Below are 21,477 nucleotides of genomic sequence, written 5' to 3'. Positions count from 1 at the left end.
CTCTTCTTTAGGCTGAACACGCCCAGCTCCCTCGGCCGCTCCAGGCAGGACATGTGCCCTTTGCTGACACGCGGGGCAGGGACAGACAGTGCTGCACACGTCACTGGTAGATAGCGGCAAACTGCTTGGGCAGAAATGTAAGAAAATATTTCCATTAGCGCTCACAGAACAGCTGCCTGGCACCAAAGAGCTCAGAGACAGATCACACCACGAGAAACTCAGCAATAAACCCCGACTCGCTCGGAGCGCCGCTCCCCCCGCGTTCCGGCCGGGCCGGGCCGTGCGGGGCGGGGGCGGCCCCGAGGGGCGTGGCGCGGCGGCGCACGTAGCCGTCGCAAGATGGCTGCCGCTCCGGAGCGGGCTGCGAGGGCGGCGGCGGGGCCGGGGCCGGGCGGGTGCTGAGCGGGGAGACGGCGGTGCCGGCGGCGCTCGCCTCCCGTCCCGTCCCCGCGGGGTGCGGGGCAGCTTTCCGCGCGGCCGCCGGGCTTCACCATGCTGCGGGGCTAGAGCCGCCGAGGCGCCGCCGCAGCGCAGCGGGGTAATAATGTTAACAGAGGTAAGAGCGCTGCCGGCGGGGTGCGGGAGCGCGGGGCGCGGCGCTCGGTGCCGCGGGTCTGCCGCCCCTCGGGGCCTCCGAGCTGCTCGGCGAAGAGCAGCCCCTGCCCCTTGGCCGCGGAAGGCAGAGTCGCTGTCCGGCTTGCCCAGGGCAGCGCCGGGCCGCGCTTATCTCTGTCCCTCCTCTCTCGGCAGGGCGGGACGGGAGAGGGGCTCCCAGCGCCGCGGCGGAGCCCGGTGCGCCGTGCCTGCTCCCTGCGGCGGCTGCGCCGGGCCCGGCCCGTCCTCCCCGCGATCCACCGGGTCGTGGCAGGCGGCGCGGAGCGCACCTGGGAGCGGGGCCCGCCTCGCCCTGCACCGCGCCGGGAGGGGGCCCCCGCCTGGGCCCCGCTCCGGCTGCGGCCCCTCTGGCCTCCTCCACTGCGGAGGCTCCGTGAGTGCGCCGTGTTTGCTTCTTGGAGGGCTCAAGCCGAGCTATGCTGGCAGGGGGCTGCGGCCATAGGTAATCATTAGAAGTTGGCTGCCCCGGCTCGCCTCTCCACGATGGGGGGTTTCCGTCCCGAAGCAGCCAGGCAGCTCAGCAGTGAGGCAAGCAGGTATTTGAGGATCAGCGTGGGCTAGAAATATCTGCTGTGTCCAAAGGCACTCTAAAAGGGGTAATCTGGCAGGACTATCTGCCAGTGTTTTCTAGTTGCTGGGAATGAGACTTTACCCCGTATTCTGGTTCCTCTTCAAAGACCAATTGATTTTCTATTTTTGATTTGTCAGCAAGGTGTCCGGAGTGCAGATACTTCTCCAACACGATGATTGGATTTCCCGTGCTTTATAATTTGCTATTTTATCCTACAGTGAAGGTTATTCGTCCAAAAATGAATTGTCCTAAGTCTTGCAGGGTTAAGGATTGCTTTCTGACCCCCTGAATGTCATTAAAAAAGTATCCTCCACCTTTCAGTTTGCATAAGGGCATTAAGAAAGTGGTTCTGTAGAGCCACGAACTTTCAGAATTCCCCAGGAGGATAAAATTTGCAGAGTGAATTAACCTGTAAAAATACATGACCTGTTTTTGCATTGAGGGTATTTGATGAGTGGTCAAGATTATTCATCTTCATTAAAGAGAGTTGATGAGTGTGATGTGTAAGCATTAGCCATAGTAATTTAGATTATTTTAAGGGTGACATAGAACATTCTGTGTCAGTGCCTCATACTGGACTGTTTGTTCCTTTTGATGATGGCTGTGTTTGCCTATCCAATACACTTCATTGTCTTGGAACTGAATTTTTTTTTCTAATACTGCTGATACAGTGTGAGTAGCAGTGTGGATGACACTTGATCCATTGGCTTTTTGAAGTAAAACCTAGTGCTTACTAGTTATGATACTTAGCCCTGTGTTAGGAGGACAGGATTCTGATGTCTCCTTCTAGTTCCTGTATATAAATTGTTTGTAGACAAAATGCTTCAGGATAAAGTATTCCAAGCTTGGTGTCTACCAAGGAGATGATTTTAAATTTTAAGAGAGTCTAGCAAAATTGCAGGCTTTGGCTGCCTGAAAAGCAGTGGTAGGGAGTTCTTCTGGTAATCAGAAGCCCTTCGTTGTCAGGAGTACCTGCCTAATGTGAACTGGAGAAGTCCTTTTTCAGCACACCTTTTTTCGGGTGTTCCAATGGTGGCTTGGTAGCTAAAACACCCTGTGAAAACTGTGCAGTTGCACCCAATAAGGCTTACCAGACTTTGGACGAAGATGCAGGTTGTTTTAAGTCTACTTATGCATGTATTTCCCCTCTTCTCCTTTTTTTGTTTTTCTTTATATATGAAAATTGAGATGGAATGTATGGTAGGCTGATAGTAGAAGCAAAAACTGCACTTATTTTGATGCTAGATATATGTAGACTTGTCTAGTTTACTACTGTCTAGAATGACCCAGATCACTCTAATTTTTTTTAGCCATTAAACATTTAGATCTATAAGTTTTATAACATAAGAATGTGGACAATATTGTTTCTTAAATATATTTGATCATAAAGGAAAGACACAATCAGATTCTATATGTATTGTTATCATGCAGTTAAAATATAACTTAGAATTTCTTAAGGTCAGTTCCTTACATCCTTTGACTGTATCCATATATGCAGACCCCAGCAGATTCATTTCAGTTTTGTGTGGATGCAGTTAGGATTAGTACTTTGTCATCAGTAATTTCAGGGAAAAATCACACTTCCTGTCAGGAAGAAAGTGCTCTGTGTGTTTTTTTATTTGGCCCTTACTGCCCGTCTTATTTTAGTTGCATTCAGAAATCGTGTCATTGGATGCCAAGCTCATACACGTCTTTACCTTCTTAGCAAATGCCATTTCCCAATTTTTCATCCTATTGGCCATCAAAACTTATTTCTGCAGTCCAGTCGAATACATTCTATCTGCATTCAGATTCCTGTTGCAAGTGATCTCTTCCCTAGTCTGTCGTGTTGGCCGTTCCGTGTCTTTTCACTTGTTCCCCTTTTCTTGCTCATCAGATGTCTCCTCTGCTTTTCAAGACCCAGTGTGGCCTGTTTCCATGTGACTTCCTGTCTCAGCACTTTCTCGTCTGACGAGGCTGATGGGCACAAGTTGCAATGATCTGTCTCTTGTGTTTTCTGACAAGCATCTTCATCCTGCTGGCCCTTGTGCGGTAGCAACTGTACTGCCCTGACTACAGTAAGGCAACTGGTGTTTTACAGCTCTGGCTCTTGGTGGTCAATAGTGTCTAAAATTCTTATGGGAACTTAATTTACAATAAGTTTTAGATTGTCTTTCACGTTGATGCCCTGTGGTGTTGGCATTTGCAGCCTGTGCTAGCTCTGAGGAAGGCACTTGAGATAAAGTTGAGGAATAGATTTCTTTTTCCTTTTTATTTTTTTCCTCCAGTTAATCACTAAACTGCTTTGAGATGCTTTGTGAGGACTTCCTTCAGAATTTTTGTCAACTTAAGTCTCAGTTTAGCAAGAGTACCTTGTGGCAGTACTAATGATAGTTGAGAAGATTTTTGAAATTTGATGAAGTAGGAAAACTTTTTCTTATCCACAACCAAAAGAGAACCATAAAAAATGAGCTCTGATGTGTTGGTATTTTTTTGTTATTGCCATCTGTCAAGATAATTCAAAAACTACATGCAGCATTTCCTTTCCATTAAACAATCTTTAAGAAACATTTTTGTTGTTAGATCGTGATAACTACTAGCCATTGAGAACTACTTTTGAGCAAAGCTGAGTAAATTTGCCTGATTTTTAAGAATAAAGGTTGACTGAGCAGCTTGCTTTGACTTACTTTAACATAATAGTGTATTAGCCTTCCTGCAATAGTAGCACATTGTAATGTGTGTTAGCCCAGCTCTGAAAGGTGTAGAACACAGTTAATTGGGTGATGTAGTGTAACATTGTTAACGTTATCTGTTCCTTGATACATGGCAGTGGCAGGTTACTCTGATGTTTCATGTGTCTCAACTATATTCTGCTGGTAGACAGCGTCAAATGTGTAGACATTTATCAGGGTGTCAAAAGAAATTAGTTTTCTGTCTTTTTGTTAAACTTAGAAGCTGGGGCTTTCTTTGGTGCCAGTGTTTTGCTGGATGAGGTCTGGCTGCAGCATTATTTGCAAGCCCTTGGGAGGTAAAAAGCCTCTTTCTCCTTTGGTATATTCTGTAAGTGAGATCTACCCTGTTGCTGGTCTGCATTGTATCCCTAATTGTTGCTATAACACCTCTTTTAATAACTCCGTATTTTGGAAAGTGTCAGTTAAACTTATGTGAAGAATGGTAAAATTAAGAAAATGAACCTTCTGCAAAGAATGGTTGTCATATGTTCCTATGTATTTGTTTTCAAGTATTTAACTGGCTACTACTAAAAGACTGTGTCTAAACACTCAGGACTATTACAGTTTAGAGTTGGGCCTGAACTGCTGAGACTGAATGTAGAGTTCTGCAACAACTCTAAAATGTTAGTCTGGACTAACTGTGTAGAAGAAGAATAGTGTGAAGTTCCTTACTTCAATAAAAATAGTAATAGCTTGTCTGGTTAGATAGCTGAAGGAGCTCCAAATGATGATTTCCTCAGTCTGGTTGCACGCTAGGGAATTATCTCTGTTTTAAATATGTTTGTCCTTTTCTCCCCACCCTTACAAAATGATAAAGCATGTTTTCCTTTGAACCAGCATTGGCAGAATTGCTATTATTAGAAACAAGAAAGCATTGGTGTTGTAGCTAAGTCATTTGCAACACTTAAAGAATTAATATTTAGAAGCCCCATTAACACTTTTCGGTGTTGCTTGGCTGAGAATACCAAGACTGAAATGATGGAAAAATCGATTGCAGTTGTCACTTGCAGTTACATGAGAGAGAAGCTTCAAGAAGCAGAAATCATTGTGCCCAACTGCTTCTTCTTCTCCCCCTGCCAAAGTAACGTGTGATTTCTGAATTAAAAAAAAATGAGGCATTATTTCAAGATGTAAACACATTGCCAGGCTTTAGCAAGGGCACTCTAACTTTGTTTACATAATTTCTATAGCATTGCATCTTTAAATGATAACTTTGTAATTGTGGTTTACAGGTATAAGGTGAAACGGGGGTTTATTTTTAATGTGAGTAAGCACAGTTGATAGGTATGTTCAGCTACAGGGACTCCTTTTATAACTGCCATGTGTTTTGGACAAGAGATCAACTCCTACCCTGTCAGAGTTTGGGAGTACCTGTTAAAGATTACTATTTCTCTGAAGCAGGAATAGCTATAAAATCCTCAGAGAGTGGAAATTAATTTCTGAAGAAGTTATGGTTGTCTGTGTTTTCTGTATGGAAAGGATGTGATCTCAGAATTGCAGTTAAAGTAGTGCGAGTCAAATTTATTGCTGTATTTTGATTGGCATTTTACAAACATCTAAAAAGCCCTACAGATTTGCAACTAGTTTTGTTCAAGTGGGATTCTATGAAAAATAAGGGATTTCCCAGGACAGAATACAGAGTTTAACCATAGTGGTTGGCACAGTAGTTTATTTTGAAACTATTTTACCAATGACAGTGAAATTTGTTCAGTCCTGCTGTTTTACATATTTTCTTGAACAGTGAGCACAAGACTAATTTGATTTGAGCCTCACCAGTTCTTCAGTCCACTAACTGCCAGCAGAAGAAGGTAAACTCATTTCTGCTGGCTTGCTTCCCATTAAATGCCTTGATGATTCAAATAGCTGCACGGTGTCCTTTCTGCAACTTCACATGGAAGAATTTTTGTGATCAGAAATACTAAATTTCAAGAACTTCTTTTTTAAAAATTATTTTTTTATTTCACTGGTGGAAATAGTGTTGTGTTTATTCAAGTGAGGGCTAATGTGGCTTAGCTGAGAGTTCACAGGTAACAATGATGTCTAAAATGTTTAACTGAGTGTCCCATTGTAGCTGAAGTTTTGGCTAGGAGGGTGAGCTTTGCACATTTTCTTTCCAAGAATGTTCATGCACTTGGGAATGTAGTTTGAAGATTATTAGCTGCTTAAATGTAGTTGTGCTTTTGTTACAGTGGTATTTCTATTTTTGTCTGTTCCATTCCTCTGCCTTTCTTCCCTTAATCCCATGCTTCTTGGAGGAACTGGGTGATCCCAGTTCTATTTCAATAAAATCTGTTTGTGTCAGAATGCTATTATTTCATAAATGTCACTATTTTAAGATCACATACTCCTGTTCTGTGCGTTTTTGCAATTCTAAGAAATGGCTGTACTCAATGCTTCTGCTGGTGCCTCTGGGGCAGTGCAGGTTAGGCTGTGTAAGGGAACTAACTTGAGCAGGAAGTCTGAATTGCTACATATCCTGTAGGATCCTCTGCATTTCCACTTTTCCAGTCAGTGCTGTTAGACAAGGCCAAGTAGAAAATACTCAAGAATCATGAAATTCTTGCCTCAGCTGTCCCATGGATTATGAAACAGCACCTCAGACTTGGAGTAATTTCTTTCATACCTGTTAATCAGTACTGAAGGCAATGGGGAATGAACCTGTGTCATGTTCCCAGTCGTCCTTTATTCAGCATTTGACATTCCAGACTGCAGGGATGACTTGAGTATCTGGTAGAGTACATGCTTTGAGAAACAAGTGTCCAAGCACTGTAACTGCAGAACGTGTGATTGCTTTAAAGCCTTGCTGATTGTCAGGATGATCTTGGAACTGTTTGATCTGGAGAGATGAGGGACCTTGCTTGTTTCTGTGCTTCTGTTCTAACAGCTGTTGCAGATGAAATGTCTGAGTCTTGAGTCCTTTCTTTGTGAGGCCAAGTTAAACCTTTGCACTGTGGACTTTATAAATAACTCGAAACTTTGTTATTTTCTGTTTCCCTGTTGTACTGTTTGATAACTTTGTATCAACTTACTTTTCTGAAGTACATGTAATAATTTCTGTGATACTTTGAAAATAATAGGTCAGTAATAATGGTAGCTATTCCTTATCCACCAAAGGAACTATTTGTGCATGAAAATTACATCTGTATTTTGGTGTGTGTGTCTTATATTTAATTCCTATTTTTTTTTCTAAAAACCTGTGTGAGTGGTTCTTTCCCGCAGCATATCTTAGTAGATAGATGCCCTAATTTTTGCTGAAAAGTATATTTGATTGAGGTATCTAACCTCTTGTAACATACTTGGAACTAAAGTACTTTTTTTATAGTTTATATGCTCAACTTAGTATTTCTGATCACAATGCTAACAAATTGAAATGTCATCAACTTTGTAAAGCAAAATCATCTATTATGGAAATCTTAAATCTTGTGATTTAGTGTCTGAATTACAAATCTAGTCTGATGGTATATGTAATGAAATGGTAATTAATTATAATTATTTAATCTATAAAATTAAAATTTTTGTGCAAAACAGATTGTTTTGTATGAATATATTTTTTTTTTGATAACAAGGTATTGCTTTACAACACTAGACTAGGAGAATAAGCTTTTATTTTGAATTTTCACACTTACCAAACTTTTTCTTTTCAAAATCATATTTTTACTAAATTGAATCCTTTGCTGTTGGTGTGTTAAAAATAATTTGCTCTTGCTTTTTATGTACAAACATTTAGTATTAGTACCTTACTTTATGGACTTATGACTACATACTGCATTGTCTCTCTTGTGCTTCATGCTTGTATTAATTTGACTTGCATGTGTGCCTAAAACTTTGAAATAAGTTTTAAATTTATTTCTTTATGTTAGTTTTAAGGTCTAGACTTAAATGGTGCTGGTCTTCTGTCTTTCAGTTGACAGTTGCACCACTACAGCTTCTTAAAAAATTCTTGAGAAGGTTATGAATTAGCAAGAGAGAGACCAACAGCAAATAATATTTCTATGAATGTTTCTAAGCTCTTCCATTACGTTATTGGATATTTTCTTTTATTGAATTCTCCGGTTAATGGTGGTCTGCTGTTGCCCATTGCTGTTGCTTTTAATTGTGCTTTTTTTAACTGATACTTTTCTTCTTTTCTATCCTGTCCTTTTGAAAACAGGGAATGTCATCATTCCTTCTGTGACTTCTGAATGCATATGTGCCTCCTGAAAAAACTATGCGTAAGGTTTGGTAGCTTTTTTTTTTATTATTTTGCTCTTGATCAAGTGGCATTGATTGAAGTTTTTAGCTATCTTCTGTTAACTTGCCCTTAGAGCTGGGTGCTCAAATGACTCAATTAGTTTAATTTATAATTAGTTTGTCTATAATCTTGAAGTGGCAAGAGTTGATGCACCATTTCTGTGGTTTCCTTTCTCCTTCCAAATTCACTGAAATGTGTTGGAAATATTCCATGCACTGATGTTGGAGAGTGAAGTGCTCCAGTGAGTTCATAGAAATGTTCCTCTATGTAAACATTATTTGTAGGTACTCATGTTTGCTTTCCTTCTTCAGTGTCTCAGTGGGAGAGGTAGTATATACACCTGGGAGGTATCCAGAGAAGAGCTGACGTGCTGATGCTGGGTCCAGATTTTTTGTGAGGAAAGAGGAGACTACTCGAGTCTAGTCTTCTCCTTCCTCTGTCCATTTGACAGCAAAGAGGAGTCTTTGTTTCCATAGAGAGGCCAGATGGACAGAGGTTTTGAAGCAGATTCTTGGAAGAAATTGGAGGAGGCTCCACCCTGCTTACTCTTACCTGTTTGCTTCTGAGCCACACGCGGCAGTGCTTGTGAGTGGTGTTCTGTAGCAATCCCTTGATAAAACTTGCAGAGTTTCTTAGGGATGTGCAGGCAGTGGACAATGGTTTTCTCAGCAACAACATTCAGGGAAAGGCAAAAGTGTGCAGAGGACCATGAAAGAGATGCACAGAGCAAGCATCCCTTCCCAAAAGGAAGAGAGTGGGTAAAGCACACAAACAGTAAGGACTGGAGGAGGGATTGGGAAAGGGGGATATTAAATATGTGAAGGGGGGGAAGATTTGGTTCGTTTTTATTATATTCCCATTACATTTATCCCACTGGAAAAAGACAATAATACTTAAACACTCCACCCACTTTTAAGGGCATTTTTGCCTTACCCTTAAAGTGCTAATTTTTTGTGTTGGCACTGTCCATTCTGCCAAGAGTTAGGCATCAACTGCTTATTGAAGAAGGTGCTGTCTGCCCTGAATATTGTGGACTCGTGAATAACTTGATCACACTTAACTAATCTCTGTCTCTTGCTTTATTTTATGCAACTGGATGGTATTCCAACAGAAACACGGCTGCAAGGAACTGGAAGTTTTGTGGCTTAATCTAACTTCATAGAGCTTTGTGTCATTTTGTATAACAGCTGTTTCCATGGTTATTTTGTCTTCATCCATTAAGCATGCTTCATAGGAAATTTGACCTTGTAGGAGTTCAGATGTGCTGTCAGAGACCACTGGGAATTTATAGTGAAGGAGTAGTTGTATCAGTTTCTGTGTTTTGTAACTGGAGAAAATCTATGTCACTCAAAGAACAGTACCAAATTTAAACTTAAGAAGGAAACAGTGGAGTAACATCACAGTCTTCAGAAGAAGGTGCTAGTAGTTAGCATCTGTCAGTTGATTTAAGTTTCTTAAAAAATATACTGTATTTGCAGCTTCAGATCTATTTATTATTTGTGTACTGAAAACTGTTTCTTTATGGTTCATGCTCTGACCTTTGAAGTTCCTCTATTTTTATATCCATTTCATTTTATATTTTGCTAATTAAAAAGCACCACATACTTGCAAATAATGTTGGGGAACTATCAGGAAATTTTTGACAAGAGAACTTAGGTATAGTGAAGGGACGATCATAGCAAGCAGGAGTCCAAACTGAAACTAGTTCATGATGCTGGCATTGAATGAGTTCTTGGCATTCAAAGAACAAAACAACTCTCCCAAGTATTAAAATCAGTGAATACGTTGTTGGTAGCTGTTTCTTCAGATTCCAGTGTTTAGGCAGTAGATACCCTTTAGTAAGTTGGTGGTAGATCTGTAGAGACTTCTGCTCTTGCTTATTTTTGCAGATAATGGTGAGAATCAAGAAATGGAGGAAGGGGATAATACTTTTAAAAATTTTGTTACTTGTTAGTCACATAAAAGAGAGTCAGAATATTAATTCGAAGCACCAACAACCTTTCTAAATCTACCCTTCCCTTGGTGGCCAGAGTAGCCAGTCTGTGGCTTCATTATATGGATATATTTTGGTTTTGCACCAATGTATTTGTGATGGAATTGGATGTGGTACATTAGTTTCCAGATGGATCTGTATTGTAATGGGGAGACCAAAACTGGACTAAGGACTCCAGAAGTGTCCAAATAGAGAGGAATGATCACTCTGCTGGACCTGCTGCTGACATTTCTGTTGATACAGGGTAGAATACTGTTGTCTACCTTACAATGAGGGCACAGTGCTGACTCATGTCCACCTTATGGCCCACCTCTGGGTCCCTTTCTGTAGAGCAGCTTCCCAGAGAGTTGGCCCCAGAACTGTATTGTGGCCCAGGGTTAGTCCATCCCAGATGCATAACTGTGCTTGTTTTTTGTTGAACTTCCTGAGGTTGCTGTCAGCCCATATCTCTCGCCTGTTGACACCCCTCTGAAGTGTCCAGTGTATTGAGCAGTTGCCCCACTTTGCTATTCTGTCCAGTTACTGAAAGTTTGCTGTGTCCCATCACCTGCACCGTTAGGACATTAAACATCGTTGGTCCCATGTTGATCCTTAAAGGTTCCCACCTTGTTACTGGCTGCCCACTGAACTTTGCACCACTGATGATGTCTCTGCATCCAACAATCCAGTCAATTTTTCACAGCCCATACCTCACCAATTTGGTGATAAGGAGTCTGTGGGATATTGTGCTGAAACAGGGTGCACATTGTCTGAGCTTCCCTTTGTCCTTGGCGTCAGTCGCATCATAGAAAGCAACTGGGTTGATCATACACGATTTGCATTTGGTAAATCTCTTTTGGTTGCCCACAACCTTCTTAGGGACTGAGATGCTGACTGGAATGTATTTTCCCTTCCTTCCTGGTCTGGAGCTTCTTTCTTGCTGATCCTTTTCTGCTGCCAGTATAGTCTGGCATTTATGTTGGCTTTCTGTTGAGCTTTGGCTTTCTGAATTCCATGATAGTGGATGCAGTACTACTGGTAGTCAAGGTGCCATTTGACATTATAGCTGAGAAACTCAGTGTGGTTTCCTCTTGCAAATACTGCATTATTGCTTAGAGCTTTTCTTCTCCTTTTTAGTAAATTAAAAAAAAAAAAAGACTTTTACAGAAGTGATGAGGGATAGGGATCTTTTAACTACATTATTTCATTTACCAAAGTAGTTCTGCAAAGATATGTGACATAACTGACTAGATAAAAACAACAGTCTTGGTCACTAGGGACAATGTAGAAATTTTTTAGTCTTGTTGAGTGTTGACTTTTTGAATGTTGTGTAGGACGATGAAGGTTACTGAATTAAGATAGATAATATGAATGGTCTTCTTTCACCTACATTCTCTCACAATTGTAACCTGACCTAATAAGCCAAGTATCTCAGAATCTTGTCAATCTTTATATTTGGTCCAGTCTTGGATAAAAATACTCTGAAGTTATGTTGCTAGCTTAGTGTTTTTAAAGTAACTTTTTCATCTAGGTGAGAAATGTTGCTTATTTGGGAACTAATAGATTTGGGTACGTACTATTAGAAGAATACAAAGCCCTCAGTAAACCACTACACTGCATCCATAGCAATTTCATCCTAAAGTTAGTGGGATAATGGTGAAAATTGTGTTGCAAGTAGCAAATAGTGGATATAACATCACCAGTGGATTGAAGAAGTAAACAAAACTCTTGGATGACTAATTTTATAGCCTGAGGAAGCCAAAGTACTAAAAGGTTATTAAGAAGTTAATGACTAAATGTTTCTACAGTAAACTTAAGTACTGGATTTTGTTTGTGTATATAATATTTATGTATATGTGAAATATGTATAAACACGTATAAGTTTAACTCTCAGTAAAAAGAAATCATGCCTCCTACAGATCTCTGTTGTAATGTATGGTTTATCAGTCTGCTTAGAAGAAACTACTGATTTTAAGGAGTTTGCTTCAAAATTATTATTTGCTTATTGATAGTTCTCGAGCAGGTCATCAAGTGGCAGAAATGAAAATCTTACTATTTTTCTCAACATAAAAGTTGAAGGTATTGTCTGCGGTTACATGGGATGAGTTATTTAAGGAAATAAAAAGGCTTGATGGCTACTGCAGCACTGTGCAGTTCCGAACTGTTCAAAATTTTGTGTAGTTTTTCTTAGATCTTCATGTCTTTGACAGTTTTGTCTTTGCCAAAACTTGGCACTTTTACTTTCTTCCACTGTTTCTTTTTGTGTGGTTGTTGTTTGAACCAAGATTTTCCAAAGCAGATAATGTATCACTGGGCTTTTTTTTTTTTAATTAAGCTTATTCTATCTATTAAAGATTGCACAAACTATTTAGCACACAGCCACTGCTGTGAAATGGTGTAGAACCTCCATAGAAAAAATAATGGATTTATTTTAAGAAAAGTAAGAGTTGTTCTTCAGCTGTCTTATAATCTACCTTTTTCCACTTTGTCTTCAGTTAAGATCATAAAGAGTAATGGCTTGCCTTTGGATAGAAGACTGTGTCCCAGACAATTTATATATAAATAAGTATATAAATAAGTTAATGGCATAAATTGAGTGGTATGATGGAGTCTTAAGTTCAAGGAATTGTATGGCTCCGCTTCGCAATGGATTCTCCCCACATGGGTGTGCCCTTCCAGCCTGCGTAGTGGATATTTTAGGTGAGGCACAGCGTGCGCAGAACTGGCTCCACCCTTTAACTCCTCAGTTTCATCTGCCACGGCCGAGCGAGCTTGGATGGTGAGAGTGAAGGCCTCAGGACTAGAACCTACAGCCCCCAGTATTGCCAAGAGGTCTCCCACCTAAGTATTAACTGCGGCTGACCCTGCTTGGCTTCTGAGATCTGACAGGATCAGGTGTCAGGGAGGCATTTAACTGCCTGAAGTTCAAGGAATAGGTAGACATTTATGGCCTGGCAAAAAGGATGCTCAATTGAAGTTACCATACCATGGAAGAAGAGCTTAGAACTAATGAAATTTCTACCTTTCGAAAGCATAGCTGTAAAGGTGTGAAGAGCCTTTTTTACAAATGTGTCCCATGCAATTGTTTCTGCAGTATCCCTGAGCTCTGCCCTCTTGTTTTTATTAGAAGAAACATAAAGAGGCAGCGTATGAGATCTGACTCTTATGGAGAGAGATTGATGTAATGTATTTGAATCTAGATAAAAATTGGGAACCTTAAGTGGTATAAATTGCTCTAGAAACAAAGCTGGTGATTAAATTCATTAGGTAGAATCAAGTTTCTTTAGCGCTGAAAGAAGAAAATATTGGTGAGAAGAACTTCTAAATAACTCCTTGCTGCAGCTATAGGCAAGAAAGTAAAAAGCTTAAAATGCTGCTTGAGTGGTAGTCACAAATAAAATACACAAGAACAGTTTCTTGACTAAAGAGCATGTGACTTCATTATTTTTAGCTATTTAGGAGAACAGAGGTGTTTTTTTCACTTGATACAGATTCTGGGGCTTCTCCCGCTCTCCCCTTTGCGTTGTTTTGCACTAGAAAGACTTAAAATAGATGTAATCTGTTTATCCAGAGGCTGAATGTAGAATAGTCTAGATCATCTCACTGGCTTGAATTCAAGGTAGAGTTAGAGGGATTACTTTATTTTCTGACTTTAGATCACCTTAGGTGATCCTGTCAAGCAGTAAACCTGGCCCTGTTTCAATCACCTAAGGTGATCCAAAATGCTTTCATCCTTTGTGTCTTGTTTTATGTCCAGATAACTAAATTAGCTTGGATACAAGTCGAAACAGATTGTTACAATGGAAAAGGATATTTTCTTGGAAATAGTATTGAGGATAAGTTTGAGTATGTCACTTGTATATTTAAGCAATTCCTATTGCTATCCAAGATGCCCAAGTGCTTCTTTTAAATTTGACCAAAACTTCATAACCTTTTAAACCAGAACGTGATTCAGAGTGGATTTTAATGCTTGCATAATATAAAAGAAAAGTGTGTCTGTGAAGGTTGTCTCTTGTTTTCATAGTAAGAGAAATACTTAGGCTCAAGAAACAGTGACACGAAGTGAGGCTTTCTGTGCCTTGTGATAGTTCCATGGTATATTAAAGTAGCTGTTAGGGATGAAAATAAAGGTTAGTGAAATGAAGGTCAGTTTAAAATTAAAATTTTCACTTCCTAATTTCATGTAGTGATCAGCAGTGCTGGCAGAGCAGGTGTGAGAGAGGAAGAAGAAAATAATCTTTACTAATTTTGACTTTTGACTGCAGGCTGAATTTTACTCTGTTTCTTTTCTCTTGAAAAGAAAATTTGGTGTTGAAAATATTTACCAATCCTGTTAGAACTGTAAGTGTTAACCAGAAGATTGGTCTTTTTCATGAAAATAACAAATTGTATCAAAATATGGAGCATAATTTTATATTTTATTGTAATTATAATACTAATTGCATAGTAATATTCTGACTAGAAAACAGGTAGGTTTTACTAATGGAATTTGTTGCGCTCTCAATAAATACTGAAATTGAAGTAATGTGCTCAATACTTTTAAACTTTCTAGTTACACTAACGTTATATATTTTAAGAAAATGTTAACATGTATTTTCATTTAAAGGTTTGCACTTCTGAAAATGAGTTTCATGAATAGGCAAAACAGTGCAGTGATAGTGGTCTTAGAGTAGAGATGAAAAATTATTGCCTATCCTTAACAGCCTAATTTGTTAGACTGCCTTGTAAAGCTGTAGGGGTAGGGGAAAATGATCTCAAAAGCTTGGCTGCTTTGTGCAATGTAAGGAAGAGCAGGAAAGTCTGAACTCAATACAGTTAGACATGAATACATTTGAATTAATCCAACTGTTAATGAGTTAAGACATCTGACATACAAGGTGAGTACTGAGTGGAAGAAAAGGTGAGGTAGAGAGTGGGCAGATGAACTGAATGGAAGAAAGGAGTTTTCAGCCTCTGTAACCAGGAGGGATCACCAGGAATACTGCACTTACCTAGAAGAAGCTCCATTGGTCAACCTTCTTAACTCTTAACATTAATTGTCTAAATTTTTTATTTAATTAAAATATGATTGGTATATATTTATATGCTTTAGTATTTTAAGCTTGCTTTGGGAAAAGTAATAAATCTAAACTTAGAACAGTAGAAGCAAAATAGACTATGCAAAATTCCTTTAAAAAAATTTTAAAATCCCAAGAGTTTTCTTGTGAGTCCTGCAGTAAATCATTGAGTGGATTCATTACAATTACTTTTATGTAGTCTGAGGTTGCAGTGGAACTTAGGGTTTTGTTTTGCTTTGCCTTTTGGGCTTATCAAAGAAAAGGGCAAAAGGATAAGAAGAAAGAGGTTAAAAAGAGACCTTTAGTGATGTTAGGAAACCACAATATGCAGAACTCTTCAAAACCCTGTTTGACATGTCTTTCGAATGCCTGCTGTTACTTTGGCAGATAGGAGAAGGTAGCTACAAAGTTCTTAATGGTTTATTTCACAATTGTTAAATATTTCTCTGAGTAGTGTACTATAACAATTTTGATGCAGTGAAATTGGCACCCTAGTTGGTACAGCTTTCCAATTTTACTTGTCATGCTACTGAAGAGACAGTAATTTGAAACCTAAAATAGTGGTTTTAATCACTTGACAGAAATGACATTCACTTTAATTATAGAAAGGTTTGTATGTGAACATGCTCCATTTACACTCAAAATGGTAGTCAAAATAAAAGGCAGATGTGTAGAATTAACAGAATTAAACTTGACATCTACTTTATGTGTAATCCCTGACAATTTTTTTTAATGTGAACCCAGAGGAGGCATTAAATACGTCTGGTAAAGCGTGATAGTTTGAACTACCCAAATGACAAGGAATGGTTTGATTATGTCTTGTTAGGGATAGGTCAGATACAGTAATTTTTAACATATTAATAGACAAATGTAATTTGATTAACACAGTAAAAGAACTGTGAGCAAAGAAACATGTTTTTGTTTTTAAATTACATTATTCTTTCAGAGTTCAGATTATTCTGTTGCAATCATTAAATTTGAAAACAATCACAATTAGCAATCTTCCCAAGTGGTATGGGCCTGTTGGATGCTACTCTAAGACTTCAGTAGTGTTCTGTTGAAGCTTTAAGATTGACAAGAGGTGAATTCAGAGACTGACCTTTCTGTATGGATGTCCTTTATATCCTCTCATACTGCACCTCCAAACTTGAAACCACTATTATTCTCTGTGTGGAGAAATTGGGAAGGGAGGCAAATGTTTGGAACAGGAGCTTCTTGCTGGAGTGTGAAGACAGTCGCACCCAGAGCTTTGAGAGGAAACACCATGTGCCTGCTGTTTGGTGGCAAAGGGCAGGAAAGGAAGAACCTGTCATCTAGATTTCTGAAGTAGCACTTGTTTTGCACTGAACCAGAGACACCCATGTGTCTTACTGCCAGTTGCAAGCTAAAATTGACAGGACTGGTTTAAATCCAAACAAACTTGTGTTACCTTGGTGAATCGTTTTAGAGAAAGGTGTGGCAAGGCTAAGGATTTTGCTTAAAGATGGGAGAGGGGCAAAGATCTGAAAGCTTGTCAGCTTCTTTAAACAAACAAGAAACCTATTGAAGCTACTTTTTAGTAAGGCATAATTGTACTTTTTATGGGAATAAATCACTGCTGTTGTGGCTTTATATAAGGTCCTGTGTGAATGGTCATGGTAAGTCACATAGTTTAGCTCTGCTAGCCATAATGGTCTGCAACTAAGACCATCAAACTGTTGCATTGAGTAGGAAGCAGAAACCAAAGAAAGAGAAAGCAGATGTATACAAGAAAGCAAATTCTTCATGTAGTTGTCCTTCTGTATACTGTGGGAAAAAAGCTCAGTGGGAAAAATGGACAAAACCTATTAAAAACAAAAAGAAAACTGATGGTGTCATTGAGATGATAGTCCTGTTATCTCTAAATGCTGAACCAAGCATGTGTGAATATTCACCTTTGTCTTCTCTCACTGGATAAGGCTCTGCAGTGCACTGTTTGAGCTTACATACAACCCTTTACCTCAACTGCAATTTATTTTGCTAAACCAGTTCCATACTGTGGAAAGCAAACTACTGTGTGTGACCACGATGCTGCATTAGCCCATTGCATATATGACCTTAGTAATACACTGCAGGAGTTGTTGTGAAATGTTAACACTTGAAAGCTAAGAAGTGGTGATGATGGGGCAAACATACGATATCCGCAGTGGTGGTAAGCAAAAGTGGCTAAACTGATAAGATGGAACAGTTGTTGGTCTGGAATAGAGATCTTATCTGTATGTGCATGTGTGTATGCACACAGTGTGTACCCAAACATGCCTGCCTCGGGACTAAGGCCTGTGTTCTTCTTTAGCCTTTAAGTAACTGTCCCTGCTTCCTTCAGTCAGTGAACAGCAAGCACTGTGCCAGTTCAGCTTGGATGTTTGCCCTTCCAACACAGGGAATGTCAGCTTGTTCTAAAGAGTCTTGATAGCTGTGACTTAAATGCCAGCATTTATACCATTTCTTCAGAACACTGGCTTGTTCTTTCTGTGAAGAGTGATAAGCATTTACCATGCAGTTAACTTTAGTAAGGCTAGACAGAGCTTTAGTCATTCTGGGAATCTTCTAAAAAAATTAACATCATAAGCAAAACAGATTTGGAAATAAATTGTAAGTAGAGTTTGAATTTAAATATCTGAACTATTTTCATAGTGACCAGCTGCATAGTCATATTTGTGTAATATTTAGATGTTCTTTTAGTAGTTGATTTTGATATCTTTAAGGAACTTTAAACAAAATTTTCATTTTTTCTTAGGAGTTACACAGCTGAAGTACCTTATAGAAGAGTGAAGTTTGGATAAATTTTATTTACAGTCCTCCAAAAGAGTACCATCCTGATGATTAAATTCCTTTGAATGTCTCAAAATCTGCAAGACTATAAACAACTCATTTAGAATATACAAGAATTGGGCCACTATCTGTTGTACTTACTGCAGTGTACCAAGTTGTACAAATTTTAAGAAATCCTATTAAAATACCAAATGAGATTTGAACCTCTGTAGCCGTATGCTAAATTGCAAAACTAGAGCAGAGGACAAAAGGCTACTGTTTTATTTATTAGAGTTATAGAACTTTCTTTGTTAATTATGCATTCATCCAACTCTGAATATGCATCCTGCCATCTAGTTTAATTAAGTCATTTAGAGTGCTTACTCCATATTTAGAACTTAAACTTTTTAAAATGATGCCATTAAGCATACGGGTTTTTTGGCAAAAATAGGGACCATGATTAAATCTTATTTTCTGTGTGCATGTCTTTCTTACCTTCCTGATGTTTGTAGTGTTCTGCAGAAGTTTAAAAATGTGTTGCTGAGGGCATGAATAGACAGTCTTCTTTTGTATTGAAATGTAGATGTATAATGATGCCTCATGTTTACTTAATTGTTGTATTAACCAGGTTGGTGTTTGGTTGGGATTTTTTGGTGATATCTTTTTCTGTTTGTTTGCTTTCACTGGGGCTTTTTTTTTGTCTGTTGGTTGAGGTTTTTTGGTAGGTTGGCAGGTCTCTCTACCCTTCAAAGAGTTTATCATGGAATCATAGAATGGCTTAGATTGGAATGGACCTGAAAGATCATCTATTTCCAACCCCTGTGCCATGGGTACGAACACCTTCCACTATACCAGGCTGCTCAGAGCTCAATCCAGTCTGACCTTGAATGCTTTTAGGGATGGGGCATCCACAACTTCACTGGGCAACATGTTCCACTGCGTCACCACCCTCACACTGAAGAATTTTTCCCTAATATTCACTCTAAACCCTATTCTTCAGTTTGAAGCCGTTTTCCCCTTGTCCCTTCACTGTATGCCCTTGTAAATAGTCCCTCTCTATCTTTCTTAGAGGCTCCCTTCAGGTACTGGAAGGCCACAATTATGTACTCATTTACTTATTATGAGTCAACAAAACAACAAAATCTTCTACTTAATTGTGATCCAGATTTTTGTTTATTTATTTATTTATTTTAGCCCCAATTCAGTATTTTAGCTGTGTGGATTGTATGGTTTATATCATCTAATAGCACACTTCAGCTTAAAGAGAACTGAATAACTTGCAACGCAGTTTTTTAATTGCAGCGCTTTAATTGCACTCGTCTACATACTGGTATGTTTAATTTTTCCCAGCCTCAAACATTATGTAAAAAACCAGTATAGCTTACATCCTTTGCTAAGAAACTTTAAGAAGAATATAGAGTTTCATATAAATGTTCCATTAAACTTACAACTAGGGAGAATTAAATAATTCTGGGTATTACAGTTTAGATCTGTGAAAATGTCTCTTCAGAGCTGTGATTCTGCTTTTTGGCTTTGCTCTCAGAAAATAATCAAAGCTGCTTTAGATATGAGTCTTCAATTTGTGTTATTTTTCATTGTTTATAGTAGTAGGTTTCTAAAACTTTTTTTTTAAAAAGTTGATTTAAAAAAAAAATCCTATGCCTAAGATGAAAACATGAAATCTAAGTAGTCTTTGAGAGAAATGAGCTGTAGCCAAGCTTCCCCTCTCCTCCATATTAAAAGCTAAAAAAGGGCTCTCTGCAAATATGGTGTTCAATCTCTTCTTGTTTTCTAAATGTCAAACTGCAAGACGAGTTTATTTAAATACTTCCTTAGTGTTACTTGTTGACATAGCAGTTGTCTGAGTTCCCATCAGGGTATCATTTGTTCACTGTTAGGAAAGGCATAAATTACAGGGGAAGAAAAAAGAGGAAAAAAAAAAAGAAAAAAAAGTTGAGAACCTTGAAGCTGGAACAGTTTTGGTGGCCTATAAATACTTGCCATGATTGGTTTCATACTCCTGGGTCTTGGCTGAACATGCTTTACATATTGAACAAGAGACGGGATTGAATTAAATTTATAAAAGCTTTGTTGACTGCATTGCAGCATTGTGAAGGTCTGAAAACTATTGTAGCTAAGATCAATCAGGTTTTCCGTACCTTGTTTTCTTAGATTACCCTGCATATACATATCTGTATATGCATACGCACATCTGTCTATGTAGATAGATCATGTATGTTTACATAGATATGTGTGTGTATAAATGCAGTTACACTGTAACCTGTATTGGCACAGTAGCCTGAATCTTGCTGCTTTTTTTTGGTGCTCATGGTGGTTCCACCACTGCAGGTGACGTTTTACCTGCTGCATTTATGCAAGACATCAGCATCAAAGTCCCACCAGCCCCACAGATATTCTTGTGGCTAGCTTTAAGTGCCCTATAGACTCTTCAAACAGCCCTTGTCTCCCCACCTCTGCCTGCTAAGCCTCATCTGTTTTAGGAATGTGGTAATTCTGTGTGGAAAAAGGGTTAGTATGGGATCTCTCTCTTGCTCTTCTTGGTCTGTTTGTTTTATATATTTATATAGTAAATGTCCTGACTTTAAAAGAAAATCGTACTTACATATTTCAAAGAATTGTTTGAAATGCTCTTGTTTTCTGTAGTAGTAATTATTAGAGGTAGTAATCAGTTTTCTCCCTTTTCTTTATGGGGGAGAGTAAAAGTGTACTCACACCAAGTATTTGGTGCACCTGTTGACTCATCTGTGACTTGACTGAAGAAAGGAGCACATTTTTAGTCTTGCAACTGCTTTTATGTAGGGAAAAAATAGCATTGCTTGGTTATATCAAATAATATGGTTAGGTGTGTAAAACAGTGTTGTATTCTGTCTCAAAACCTGCTTTTTTTATTGAAGTGATGGTGAACTTTTCATGGGGAACAAGAAGGGGGGATCTCAAGGATCCAAAAGTGCACAAAATGAGGATAGAGAAGAAAAAGAAATGGCACCTTAAAGTGTGTCATCTGAAATGAGAGATGAGTAACAGTATATGAAAGAAAAATACTCCAGTGTTGGCTAAACTGGACTACTATCCCATGCATGTTTGATAGCAATGTACTCTTTAAAACAGAGGTAATTTTTATTTAATCAAGCAAAACTTATTTCCTATCTAGTTAAAATGTATCAAGCGTTTTAGAAGCTACAAATACTGCTCTGGACATTTAAAGATGTATGAATATCATATTAATTGTTCCTTTTCTATGTGTTCTTGTTTGCAGACCAGTCTTTCCATATGGGGATGGGGAAGTCTTGGCCTTGTGCTTTTTCTAGTAACTTTTGGACCCTTTGCTATATTTTACTTTGCATTTTATATCCTCTGCTTTGTGGGTGGGTAAGTACACTACTTAGTGTTTTGTATAATTTGCTGTGAAAGTAAAATTTTAACACGAATATTAGCAAATAGCTTGCTCTGAAAATCTGTAGTGGTTTTATGTAATTAATATTTCCCCATTTGAGCAGCCCTTTCCAAGCAATGGTTTTTCCTTGTAATCT

At 38.9% G+C, this 21,477-nt stretch overlaps 1 protein-coding gene across 4 annotated transcripts in view; it reads left to right on the top strand.

Moving 5' to 3' along the window:
* Positions 1–315: 315 nt before the first annotated feature.
* Positions 316–21,477, top strand: part of SNX13 (sorting nexin 13) — a 66,230-nt gene continuing 45,068 nt past the window's right edge. For 2 of the 4 annotated variants that reach the window (XM_071560854.1, XM_071560853.1), the window contains exon 1: positions 21,204–21,316. Coding sequence is in view for 1 of the 4 variants with exons in the window: in XM_071560852.1 (XP_071416953.1) it covers positions 545–556; positions 21,204–21,316 (125 nt within the window). In the remaining 3 variants the exon portion in view is untranslated. Of the gene's footprint in view, positions 557–21,203; positions 21,317–21,477 lie in introns of those variants that run through there. The other 2 variants (XM_071560852.1, XM_071560855.1) reach the window with 2 other exon arrangements.

Source organism: Pithys albifrons, chromosome 7, assembly GCF_047495875.1.
Source record: "Pithys albifrons albifrons isolate INPA30051 chromosome 7, PitAlb_v1, whole genome shotgun sequence".
In the NCBI taxonomy this organism is placed as follows: Eukaryota; Metazoa; Chordata; class Aves; order Passeriformes; family Thamnophilidae; genus Pithys; species Pithys albifrons.
Note: the sequence above shows the minus strand (reverse complement) of the source record. Positions and strands in the feature narration are given on the sequence as shown.